A 12,266-nucleotide genomic window follows, 5' to 3' on the forward strand; every position below is an offset into this window, starting at 1 on the left:
CAGCACACCTCCAGCAACGGTTTGACAGGTTGTCCTGACTCTGAGTTCCTGAGGGAGGGCCTGCCTTAGGCTGACTATTAAAAGGTTGAATCAAATTTAGGAAGTAAACAACTCAGTGAGCCGGCATGGGAACAGCACTCTTCAGTGTTAGCAACTCTGATCCTATGGTTGTCAAATTTCTCTGTAGTTGTCGAGGAAATTTTGCCTTTCGTTAAGGAGCATAGTGACAACTGAATTTGATTCATCAGGCAAAAATAAACATAAGCCTGTGGTATTGTTATTCAATCATGTTCAGGAATCCCACACACATATAAACAGACTCAACCTTTCCCCTCCTCCACTACTCAGAGACATCCTGTTCTTTCTTAAGTACGGGGATCATGCAATTGGCTCATCCTGACTTTATTATGGCTCAGGAGAAGTTCAAAAGTTCAAAGCTGCAACCTTAACTTCTAGTTTCTTTTTGAGCTGTCTCTTCTATGAAAAAGCTGACTCTGGCTACATAAATTTTTTTAGGTTCACTGTGGTTATATATATTGTATACTGTATGTCTTGTGTTTTCGTAAAAATGTATTTTGCACGATCAACATCAACATAGCACATGCTTTTGATTGTGGCAGAACTACTGTAATGATTTTTAAACCCCTCCCCCCTGACCTCTGCCCACAGGATGACTCCATCCAGTCAGTGGTGACGACCAGTTCCCAGCCCTCCTCTATCCCTCTCCTTATGGCCTGCACAGCCAACGTGAAGACAGTGGTGGCCAATCCTATCGTCTACCTGACCAACTTGACTCATGACATCTTGCAGACCATCAATGCACTCGACTCACCTCCACATCCTGATGTGGTTAACAACGAGGTGAGCCCGCCTCTGGTCACATTTATCTATTTCAATTATCTTTTTCCTCTTTGGATTCAATATGTTTTCTACAAGAGGACCTATAAATTTAAATATTATTAAAGAAAACAATCAGTGATACTTGGAAATTTGTACAAGGACCAATATAATGACTAATAATGAGTATTAAATATGTATTTGTAATGGGCGTGAGTTAACAAGAGCAGTGAGGTTGTGGGCTGTGAAACGATGAGCTAAAAGATGCTGTAAAGCTTGACAAAGCAACTGCAGAGTCTGTTGCCACAAGTGACACCTTTTTGCATATATTTAGAAGAAGAAAGTCTGTCTCTATGAAAGATTTATGGTAATTCTTGTTTCTCTGTGATCACGGCTGTTATTTCAGATCTATGTGATGCACACCTTGGCTGCTTCCTTGTCTGCCTGTATATATCAGTGTCTGTGTGACGGACACACCTTCAGGTAACTGTTTCTTTATCTCTCTCATTTTCACTCTTCACTCATTTTTTTGGCTATCGCGTTACAAGGACTTTTCCACAAAGCACCATATCCAGCAGCTTCCTACTGAAGTCATACATCACATCATTTGTTCATCACGAACATTGAGCTATTTTCAAGCCATCCATTTCTCAATAATAATTTGGTAATGTGGGAATAAATCTTTGCATGTCCCTGGCCAGTCTGTGGAAAAAGCTTTTATGCAGCTTGACTCAGAAAGGTTTGAATTCTTCGTGGGTATCTACATGAAGCTCCTCTCTTAGCAGGATTCTTGAATTCTTTATATGTCTAATGGTGATGCTTAACTTTGATAAAACTTTTTCGTTTCCCATCACATTCACCTTGACACGATTCCATTAACGGCACTCGATGCCACTGGATTATTTATTTGTCGCGAGTGATCTAATTCTTATTTCCCTATTCTTAGCGCTGCCATTTTAGTGGACACAATGCAGGCAAAAATAATGTTAATTTGAGTCCTCTGGTTACATTTGCGTTTGTGTCTGTGTGTGTTGGAGGATTTTTGGGCTTATTGGAGCAGAATAATAAGAACTAAGGAGGAAGGATATGGCTGCTGGTAACCAAGCATCCTTGTGTAATAAGAGGGTTGTGCACACATACAGCTCAAGTCAAACACTACAATTTTATGACAAAAGTGGATCATCATTTTCAACATGTCTTCGGTTTTCCTCATGAACAATCATCTTAACACATGCTTTAATGCTGGTTTTACACAGCGCTGTATCGATGTGATTTGTGCGAAGGAAAAACATCTTGGAAGTGTGCAAACTAAAAATACCACAGTCTCTTGTCTGTTTTGATCTTGTTGAAAATAATTTATGAAAGCTGCGAGGCTGCTGTTTATAATTCTTATTTTAAATACTTAATTTGATTCTGGTTCTGGCAGATGGAAGGAGCATTGTTCATTTAGGATGCGGGTGTACCACAACTCCCAATCACTTTGACAGCAACCCAGTAGGAATTAAACTGTGTGTGGGGGATTTTTTTCTTCTTTTTTAATAAAGCCCATCTGGCATACAGCTGTGCTGAGTTCCTATCATGGCTCTGCCATATTGCTCGATGTTGTACATAATTATTTTAACTTACGCTTGACCAGGCTGGGACTTTAAAAGCCACAGTGCTGTGACACCACAGATAGAACTGCTAGTATCAATTAAATTATGTGTCAAGGAGAGAGAATTTTAAACATAAGAGAGGAAACATTCATTCATGTTTTCAGAGCAAACTCTCTGAACTGGATATTTCAAACCATGCTCAACTCTTAGCAACGTGATTAAATGGGCAGTTGGTTTTTTCAATCTTATCTATTTACTCAACACATGTACATAAGCAGCCGTCTATCGCACACTGCTTGGACTTGAACACTCTGGTTGAATTAGCAAACCTTTTTGAGATTTAACTCTCTCTTTGTTGTGGTAATTATGAAATAAACTCTCCTGGTGTTTCGCTGCAGAGGTTTGATGACATTGTGTTTCTGTTTTTCTTTTCCGGCTTGTGAGCGAGAGAATGAGTGAGTGTAAATATTTTAGAGGTTAATTCCTGATGTAGGTTGCAGGGGTTGAGTGTTGCTGATAGTATTTTGATGTATTTTCGTCTCTTTTAAGTTTACGAAGTTTCATTTGTTTGACTTTTATTAATAAACAATAGTTACATCTATGTGAAGCATCAAACTACTAGAGTTCTTCATCATGATGCTTTTATTCTCTTTTACTGAACAGCACAGACAGGCAATAGATAACAGGAGCTGCAGCTCATTAGTATTTCATGTCTTGATGGAACAGTTTGACTCTGGTGCCTCTTTCTTAGAAACTGTTGTTTCCCAGAATTCAGAACAAAGTTAAAACATTTAAAATAAGACATTTAGACATAATATATTTATAGCACCTAACCCCATTTTTTTTTTCTATTTCACTTTTCAGGACAGATTTCATAAATGTTTTGTTTTGTGCCGTCTGACTGACTCCACTGGGTCCATTTCTTCCATCTGTTTAATCTCCAACAGCCATGTGAACCATTTCACTGGGATTGTTTACCAGAGTGTGTTGCTGTCTCAGAAACAGCCGGTCAGAGCTGTCAGCGTGGACGAGTCCGTTCAGCCCAACACTTCTCCTGCACAGTGGCCAGGTAAATCAACCAAGAGACTGTCGACCAATAGGAGAACGAAAACAACCACTTGCCTGTCCTGTATGTAGCACTGAGCTACAATAGGAATATATCAAAACAATATAAAGCTAAAATCAACTCATGAATAAAGTCAAAAGACAGGTGAATACTTATTTTGGTTTTTCACCTAACAGGACTTGAACGATAACAAAGATTGCATTTGCTGGAAAGTATTTTCAAGTACAGATTATTAGTCAATGATAGATTTAATGTTGCCTTCCTCGGTTATTTGTGAATTCTACTGCTTTCATCATTGATTTAGCCAGCTAAGTATTTTGGCCAACTCCTAAAAATAACTTGTCGTTGGAAGGGCTTTTACAGATGCTGCCATCTTCTCGCTGTCCTTGACTCGTCCCTCTCTGCAGGTATCGCCTCTCTGATCCGTCTGCTGAGCTCAGCAGGCGAGGAGAGCCAGCCAGGCTTGGCCGTGCTGCTCTGCGAGATCCTGACTGCCGTATACCTCAGTCTGTTTGTTCACGGCATGGCCACTCACTCCAGCAACGAGCTGTTTCGCATCATGGCCCACCCTCTCAACGGCCTGCTCTGGGTAACAGTGTTCGGAGGAGGTGCTCGGATCCCCGTCATTGAGAAACCTTACAGCCCGACAAGAACACCCCCCCCAGGTGATTGTTTCTCTGGTTTTCTGTCTGACGGTGAGTGGTTGTCTGCCTATGTGGAGTTTTTCTCTTGGTAGTGACCCAGTAGCTAAATCAAATCACTCCTGCTAAATTAATTGGGTTCCCGGCTGTGGGTCATAGTGAAATCCATTAACCGATTAGTGTGGGAGCTGTTTCGATCCCTCTCTCTTTGCTGCTGCTCTCTGGTTGGCAGAGGAAACCTGATGTAATATCTTTGTAACTCCTGTTTATAGCACATAATTTAGGTGTTTTGAACTTCATGTTGTTTGTTTGTATATTTTTATATTTAAAGGTAATTTAATTGTCGAAAGTAATACAAGCCTGGCACATATGTTTTATACGATTTTAAAAGGCGTGTGTGGGTTTGATGGCACTGAAATCATAAGTATGATATTGTGACACTTTTTCTTGGCACCTTAGCTTCTCCGAGCGCCTCAGACAGAAAGTCCAGACGATTCAGGCTTCGGACATCACGCAGTGGATCCAAAGAGGAGTCTGGGATAGAGCGGGAGGGACCATCCAGTCCGAGGCATGTCCCTGTAGTGGAACAAGAGGCTGCCTCCATCTTTAAAGAAAGATTTGTTCCTCCAGAGCTCAGCATTTGGGATTATTTTATTGCCAAGGTAAAAAAAGAAAGAAAAAGCAGTTAAAACATGGCCCTTTTGTATCAACTCCTTTTCCTACCTTTCTGAGTTTAGCCTGAGTAAATTGGCTTTTCATTAGGATGATGTTTCATTATCAGGATTCATATGTGGTTTGATTATATTATGACTATGCAAATAAACCTGTAAGTGTGATCATCTGCTGTTATTATCGACATCTACTCAAGCTGACAGGCACTAAATGAAAGATAAAGAGAGCAGCTGTCTTTTTGTTAAGCAAACGGTTTAATTAACCACCCCTACTTCTTTGTTATTGTGCTCTTGCATCATTTAGCCTTTGCTGCCACCATCGGAAAACAGAATAGAGTACGACTCTGAGGACAGTCAGGATGAAGACGAGGATGACGATGACTTTGAAGACGTCTTTGACCCCAACTCTCCGCGCAGAGAGCATTCAAACCACAATTCATACAGGTAACTGAGTAGATATAACAGCAAACTGACCCCAGGGACTCACCTTCACCTCATATTCAAGCTGACTGAAGAGAACTTGAATGTCGTTTCAGCTGTAAATGTCTGTGTACAGACTCTTACTAACCCTTTTTTTAAAGAAACTCAACCTATAAACAGTGTTTGTGTTAAGAAGTGTAATCTGATTTTATAACGTCTTCTTCTCCTAGTTGGTGTTTAATGCGGCTGTCAATGGTTCAGCTGGTGTTGGTCAATCTGAAGTCCTTTTACCCAATGGCAGGATATGATCTATTAGGTAACTATACCACCTACCCTCTGAAATACTAATGTTCAGGAGGTATATGAGAGTTCCTGTCTGAGCTAATCTAATTTCCGTCTTGTGTCTGCCTGTGCCTGTTTACCACAGATCTGCCTGTGGGCTCTCCTCTGTGTCACGCTGTGCTGAAGACGCTGCAGCGCTGGGAGCAGGTGCTGCAGAAAAGACTGGAGCTGTTTGGAGGGCCTCCTTCCAAGTACATCTCCACACAGCTCCAGGATGAAACTGCCACACCCGGCCCCGCTCTGCTCAGACACAAGGTCTTGTTTGAGCCGTCCAACACCCCATTCAGGTACCACTGAGAGCTGCATCTGCACCTGAGTATTTGTTTAAGTCATAGATGTATCTGTATAACACATCCATACCACAGACCCACAGTTTATCCCTGCACAGATCGACCCTCTGTATATTTCTGGGGTTGTGTAATAAGTATATTATGCACTGTAGGAATTTATCGTTCTTGGAAGAACTACATTGTGCATGTGAATTTGCTGTATATTGCCTTAAGCACCAGATATGAATGTTTTCCAGACCAGCACCAATGGCTCAACTCAAAAATAACACTTTTTAACACATTTGGTTTTGCTTCAGTAAACTGACGGATTAAATGAGCATTAATGTTAATATGCAGGAGATGTTCTATTCTTTCCAGGACCAACCACCATTCAGCGCTGCCAGTGACACGTTTGTGGCAGTTTCTGGTCAAGCAGGACGAAGTGCAGGAGACTTTCATTAGAAATATCTTCACCAAAAAGCGGGACCCCAACGAGGTACACCATGTTTACACCATGCCACCCCCCTGCATGAAGTGTTTCCATGTTGCGCAGCTAGCACATTGTATTAATTGACACTGAATAACACATTAACTGTTTTGTTATGATTAAATACTACAGCACATCTCTGTATTTACCCCCCAGGCAAACTGCAGTGTTATTGCTTTTACATCTCTGTTGGCACATTTGTGCTTTTTTTGTCCCGCATGCCAACCACATGTATTATTACTGCCTCCAGTTGCATGATGATGCTTTTAATTTAATTCAAATAATTACACCCTGTTTGATTAACATTACAATAATTCAGTTTCTGTGTGTTTGCATGGTTCGTCACTGGTTTGTTATGTGTTGTGTGTGTGTGTGTTTGTTTATGTGTGGATGTGTCTGCCCCATGCTGCTTCCCCAAATCATTAAAGTCGGTCGAGGACCAGACTGGCAATATGAAATGTTCAGTGGTGGAGGAGACAGGAAACCATCAGGTACTGTTGCTTTAGATAATTATGGGAAATAAAAACTTGCTGGTTTTATTAGCATTGGCACCTTTTTTATTTCTCATGTAAGGTTGCCTCATTTTGACATGCAGAAAAGCATCAGTCTGAATCATACAATCAAAGGTATTGTAACATGAAATACATTCCCAACAAGATGGCATTTTTTTATCTGAGAGTTTTGCAGCATGCTCATAAAAAAGTGGTGATGCAACATCAGACTTGTCAGTGATGAAATCATCTGTGATGTTTTCATCATTGAAAACGGTTTTCTTCTGACGAGACCATTGAGGAAGCAGAACCGGTCTCTATATAGATGTTGTTAAACCTTATGAAACTTAACATCACATACTAAAGGGAACATGTACATCGTGCATCGTTTATTTACCTTCTACAGTAGAATAGTAAATGTGGCCTGTCACATATAATCTTGGAAACATTCAAATTGTGAACTTGACAGTATTGCAGTTTGTGTAAATCTTCAAGGCTATGAATGTTCCTCTCAGTGTTTAATATTAAACTTGCATTTAGCAGTCTAAATATTCATGTGAACGTCAGCCATACATCTTAAATTGCACTGTACACTGCTGCTTCACAGAGGTTTCTAATCTTCTGGCTCTTGCTGTGCAGGCTGCCGTGTTATAGTAACTCCATTTGGCTCAGTGTTAATTTACCCACTCAGAGGACAAGCTATGAAGCTGAATAGCTTCTGATTAATGAGCCCAGCACTGTCGCAGTGAATTTGAGTGTGTTCGCAGCAAAAATGCCAAACCACCATATTTAGGTTTCTGCAAGTCAAGTTTTACTTTATTCCATCTGACAGAGAAAGACGTGGTCTTTTCCTCTTGAATAATACAGCAAAGACTTTAATTCAGTCTCGTGCTAAAAGGATGCCTGTCTCTTTTTCAGCTATTTTGGCATCAGAATATAAGAGATAAGACACAGTATAGTATACTTAGCTGCTACTGCATGCAACCCATAGGACCTATATGGTTCAGTGTGTGCTTGTGCTCATCACTTAGGGGTTGTTGTGTTCATGCTTTCTAATGGCACCAACCTACTTAGTACATGTTGGCTGCAGTGGTTAATAGTGTGGTCTAACGCACCTCGCATGTTTTCTCCTAAAGGCAAAAACATTGAGTGAAACTGTTTCATAGAGTAGAAAACAAAGAGTAAGTCTGGCCAGAGGCTTGATTCTTTTATAACATCCGCTCTGTTATCTTCAATTTTAGACCCTTTTTTTTTATTAACCCCTCCCTTGCATCTTGTCAGGTCATTAGTTGTGTAGCACGAAGAGACTTGTATCTGCAGGCAGGAAATGTTTACCAATGTTTCAGCTGGGATCATTGAATATGCATGTTGATGTTATTGTTTTATGTGTGTATGTGCAGACTGGGTCAGAGCTGGGCTCCCCTGGAGGAAAAGCACGCATCATCCACAAAGAATCTGACATCATCACAGCCTTTGCCATCAACAAGGTACAACTCTTTTACACAGATGGCACTGAACAGCACTGATAAACCAATGAAGCCCTGAGCTAAAACAGTAAAACAGTCTGTCAGACCTATACTGGTCTTTCTATTTTCACCTGAGCATGTCCACATTCATCTTAATGTATATGATTCAAATTGTCTAGTTTTTACTGTGGAAGCCTGTGTGTTAGTGTCTGTATTAAATCTGTTAGTTACTGGGAGAGAACATTAAATGCTTAGACATAAGGTCGTAGGTTTCTTTGTTGCTTAAATATTGAAATATTAGTTTTATCTACTCGAACATTGCAGAGCCAGTTAATCCCTCAGGAGTTAGTGGAGACCATTACTGTTTTAAGCAGGCTTGTCATCCCCCCCCCCCCCTTTTCACAATGTCCTATTGCTGTCGGTTCTCACAGGCAAATCGTAATTGTCTAGTCATGGCCTCTACACATGACATTCAGGAGCTGGATGTGTCATCCATCTTGGCCACACAAATTATGACGTGGATAGACGACGATGATGCCGAAACCAAAGGGTAAGAGAGCAATCTGTGTGTGTGTGTGTGTGTGTGTGTGTGTGTGTGTGTGTGTGTGTGTGTGTGTGTGTGTGTGTGTGTGTGTGTGTGTGTGTGTGTGTGTGTGTGTGTGTGTGTGTGTGTGTGTGTGTGTGTGTGTGTGTGTGTGTGTGTGTACTGACTGCACTTGATGATTAACACCAACTCACCTTTTCACCCTCAACTCACCTTTTCACCCAACAGAGCTAAATAGAGTGTGGGCATGGGACAATGTGATTGGTTCAGTCAAGGTTGTGTAGGTGGTGAACATACATGTATGTATGAGTGCACACCTCAATCTATATATATTTGTGTGTGTTTTGCTGCTTTTATTCGAGAGATTGTTATAGAATCTCAGAACAAAGGGGCTTTCTGTCAATATGTTCTTCTTCTAGTCTGAATAGCTCAATACATGCACACTGCACGAACCAGCTATTGTCCTGCAAACAAGAAACCACCATCTTAAATCGGTTATTTCGAAATCATTAGATCAAATAAATCCTGCTGTCTTTCTATCCTGATTATCTCTGCATCCGTCTCTGAAATATAAACCTGAAATCTGATGTCGTGTCATGAAAGTGTTTGTCTAATTATTGTTCTGTGTGTAGTGTTGGAGGTGATGACTTCCTGGTGGTCCATGCACGGGACGACTTCGCCGCCCTCCATGGCACCACGCCGTACACCCACAGTAGCCCTGGTACACCCATCAACATGCCGTGGCTGGGCGGTATGCAGACAGGCCGGGGGGCAGCCATGGTGAGTTCTACACCTGTGTGATGATGTTATCTCTGAGTCAGCAGGAGTTGTCTGGTGGAGGCACACCCGAGACTCGGAGCTGGTCATGGCCATGACGCTGTAGACTGGAGAAAAGATGAAACATGATTTGACTTCTCTTGCTTCTTAATGTGCATTCATCTTCTCTTTAGTGATGAAATATGAGCTACTGCTTTCTTGTCTCTGCTGGATCATATTATTTTTCTTATTTCTTGTCTAGAACATATACAGATGATTTAAACGTTTTCGGGCATTAACTGATTGATCGTTCTTGTCGTAGCCTCCAGAGCGCAGAATACAACTTAACAGCAGTAGAGCTACGGTGTTGGTGTGTGTGTGTCACAATATTTAATAATAATAATGTAACACACGTTGCTTTTGGCTTCAATTTCTTTACCAGCATAAAATTTCAAAAACTGAAGCTGCTAATTTGTCTTTGTCTGGGCTCAGTGGCTTAAAAGCCTTGTGGCTGCAAACACAAGATGTCCCCATTGATTTACTAAGGCATTATGATGCTGTTGACTGCTGCAGCTTGTGAGGCCGGATCTCTGCCTTTCCCTGCTATTTTTAATGGAAAGTCTGTGAAAGCTGTTTCTCTAAAGCAGTGAAACTTGGCGAGAGCCGTGTGGAGGGAGATTGATTCGGTTCTGGTGGTTGCGGTGTCTTTGAATGGAGCAGCAGTGAGTCATGTTTGTTGATATTTACCCAGTTTGCTCATTGCTCTCGATATGCTGTCTGGACAGTGAGAGCCGCTCTGCATCATGATTATTTCTCCGTCGGGCAGTTTGCTCAAGGTTGGAGCAGAATACAATTCACTTCAGCTTCATTCGTACAGCAGCAAATCACAACTTACATTATCGCAGGACATTTAACGGAGTGAGCTGGAGACCTTACAAGGTTATAGAGACAAACCCAATAGTTCCCACAGTGAGAAAGAAAAACAACTCAGGCAGAAACAGTCTCAGGTTCTCTTCTGTGGATCAGTTGTAAAAACCTTTAAAAGTCCAGGGCTATTTTGGCCGTTTGTAATTCTTTTTTATACCACATAAAATATACTATAAATATCCAGTCTTATCGACTTTAACTTGCATGTGAAAATTTTTGTATTTATCAACAGATCATATCTTTAAGTTTTTGATCTATCAACACTAAACTAGAGTTTAAAGTCCGCTCTTTGGACTGAAGTTGAAGAGCTCCAGGTGGCGCTGTGTTTACGCTATGACATCTTGAAACCGTCATGTGACTTGATCACGCCGCCATGATCAGCGACTCGTAGGGGTTACAGGAGAGAAGTGGGCAAGGGAAGGGAGAGAGAGCAAAGAGATGGGACGAGAGAAACCAGTAGAAGCAGATTCTGCAGCTCTGGGGTTAATGACAAGCAGTACTGTGATATGGAAAGAGAGATAATTGTAATTTTTTAACTTATTTATTGGTTTATACGGGGGGGATATATGGCGGGAGCAAGTTGACCAGCTCTTGTTTTTGCACAAGAATCTAAACATACCCAAGCACTAGCATTGCATCGCCTACATGCAAACAACAATGAAGCATAGCCTACTTTTTGTTTATTTCAAAGTTTATATTCTAAGTATACTTTTATTCATTCTATTTAATTGACCATTTATTTATTGTTTAAAAGTAGCCTTAGTGGCATACATTTCTTAATCTGTCAGTTTGTGTGCAGTTGACAGGGGCTATACAATAATAGGGCACATTTTTATTTCTTTTCTCTATTGGCTGCCCGGCAGTCATTAAGTTAATGTTAATATTTGAAATAAAACTTGTAAAGTTCTAAGTTAATTTGACTGTGTTGTATTTGAAGGTATGATTCAACTTTTGTCCATGGTGTAGTATTTAAAAAAATAAATAAATAACCAAAAGAAATCGCAGGAAATCGTAATATCGAATCGCAATACTTACAGAATCGCAATACTTACAGAATCGCAATACCTATCGTATCACCACCTAAGTATCGTGATAGTATCGTATCGGGAGGTCCCTGCCGATTCCCGTCCCTAATGACAGGTTCTGACCCAGCTTGGCTGTCAGAGGGGAAATACTCCCCCTGGTTGTACAAGACTGATCATGGTAAGTATTACACCGGACGCCGAAGCGCCGCGCCCAAATTCTCCAGCGCGCAGGCGCCTGGCTGTTCACACGGGACGCGCATTTCTCAGCGCCGGTCAGCCCGCGATTCTGCTTTCTCCGCTTGTTGTATTTAACCGTGAACGCACCTCGCCTCGCAACTTCAGCATGAACCATTATTAACCCCGCTGCGTCACTTCCTTCTATCACTGTTTAATCTATTTTCATCGGACCATTGTTCAAAACCGGCAAATCTGACGTGAAAAGATTGTTATTATAGACGGAAGTTTCAAAACGGTAACTTAACACAAACGAGGGTTATGGCGAGGTGCTCTATTCTAACTAGTCCTGTTTGATTGCTGTGGTAACAGTGATTTCAGGTGGTAGAGAAGTGGTTATGGGAAGATTGCTGGTAGGATCTCGACTTTAGTCTTCTTTCACTTTATGCGCATGCGCCATGACGTCTTTACAGCCATTTCAACAACTCCGCTCCAGCGTTTCCGTGTTTTCGTGACAGGGCTTCGTGTAGATGCCATAAACATAAGTACCGGATC

General features: G+C 41.2%; 1 protein-coding gene across 1 annotated transcript in view; it reads left to right on the forward strand.

The window, feature by feature from the left end:
• The window catches only part of LOC133001453 (dmX-like protein 1), a 48,679-nt gene that overhangs the window by 26,615 nt on the left and 9,798 nt on the right, over positions 1 to 12,266 (forward strand). Inside the window, exons 32-44 of the mRNA XM_061071027.1 lie at positions 670 to 861; positions 1,244 to 1,320; positions 3,380 to 3,501; positions 3,906 to 4,193; positions 4,599 to 4,801; positions 5,115 to 5,254; positions 5,461 to 5,546; positions 5,658 to 5,859; positions 6,220 to 6,337; positions 6,757 to 6,819; positions 8,220 to 8,306; positions 8,717 to 8,835; positions 9,462 to 9,609. Of these exons, the coding sequence (XP_060927010.1) occupies positions 670 to 861; positions 1,244 to 1,320; positions 3,380 to 3,501; positions 3,906 to 4,193; positions 4,599 to 4,801; positions 5,115 to 5,254; positions 5,461 to 5,546; positions 5,658 to 5,859; positions 6,220 to 6,337; positions 6,757 to 6,819; positions 8,220 to 8,306; positions 8,717 to 8,835; positions 9,462 to 9,609 (1,845 nt within the window). The remainder of the gene's footprint in view (positions 1 to 669; positions 862 to 1,243; positions 1,321 to 3,379; positions 3,502 to 3,905; positions 4,194 to 4,598; positions 4,802 to 5,114; positions 5,255 to 5,460; positions 5,547 to 5,657; positions 5,860 to 6,219; positions 6,338 to 6,756; positions 6,820 to 8,219; positions 8,307 to 8,716; positions 8,836 to 9,461; positions 9,610 to 12,266) is intronic.

This window comes from Limanda limanda, chromosome 5 (genome assembly GCF_963576545.1).
Source record: "Limanda limanda chromosome 5, fLimLim1.1, whole genome shotgun sequence".
NCBI lineage: Eukaryota > Metazoa > Chordata > Actinopteri > Pleuronectiformes > Pleuronectidae > Limanda > Limanda limanda.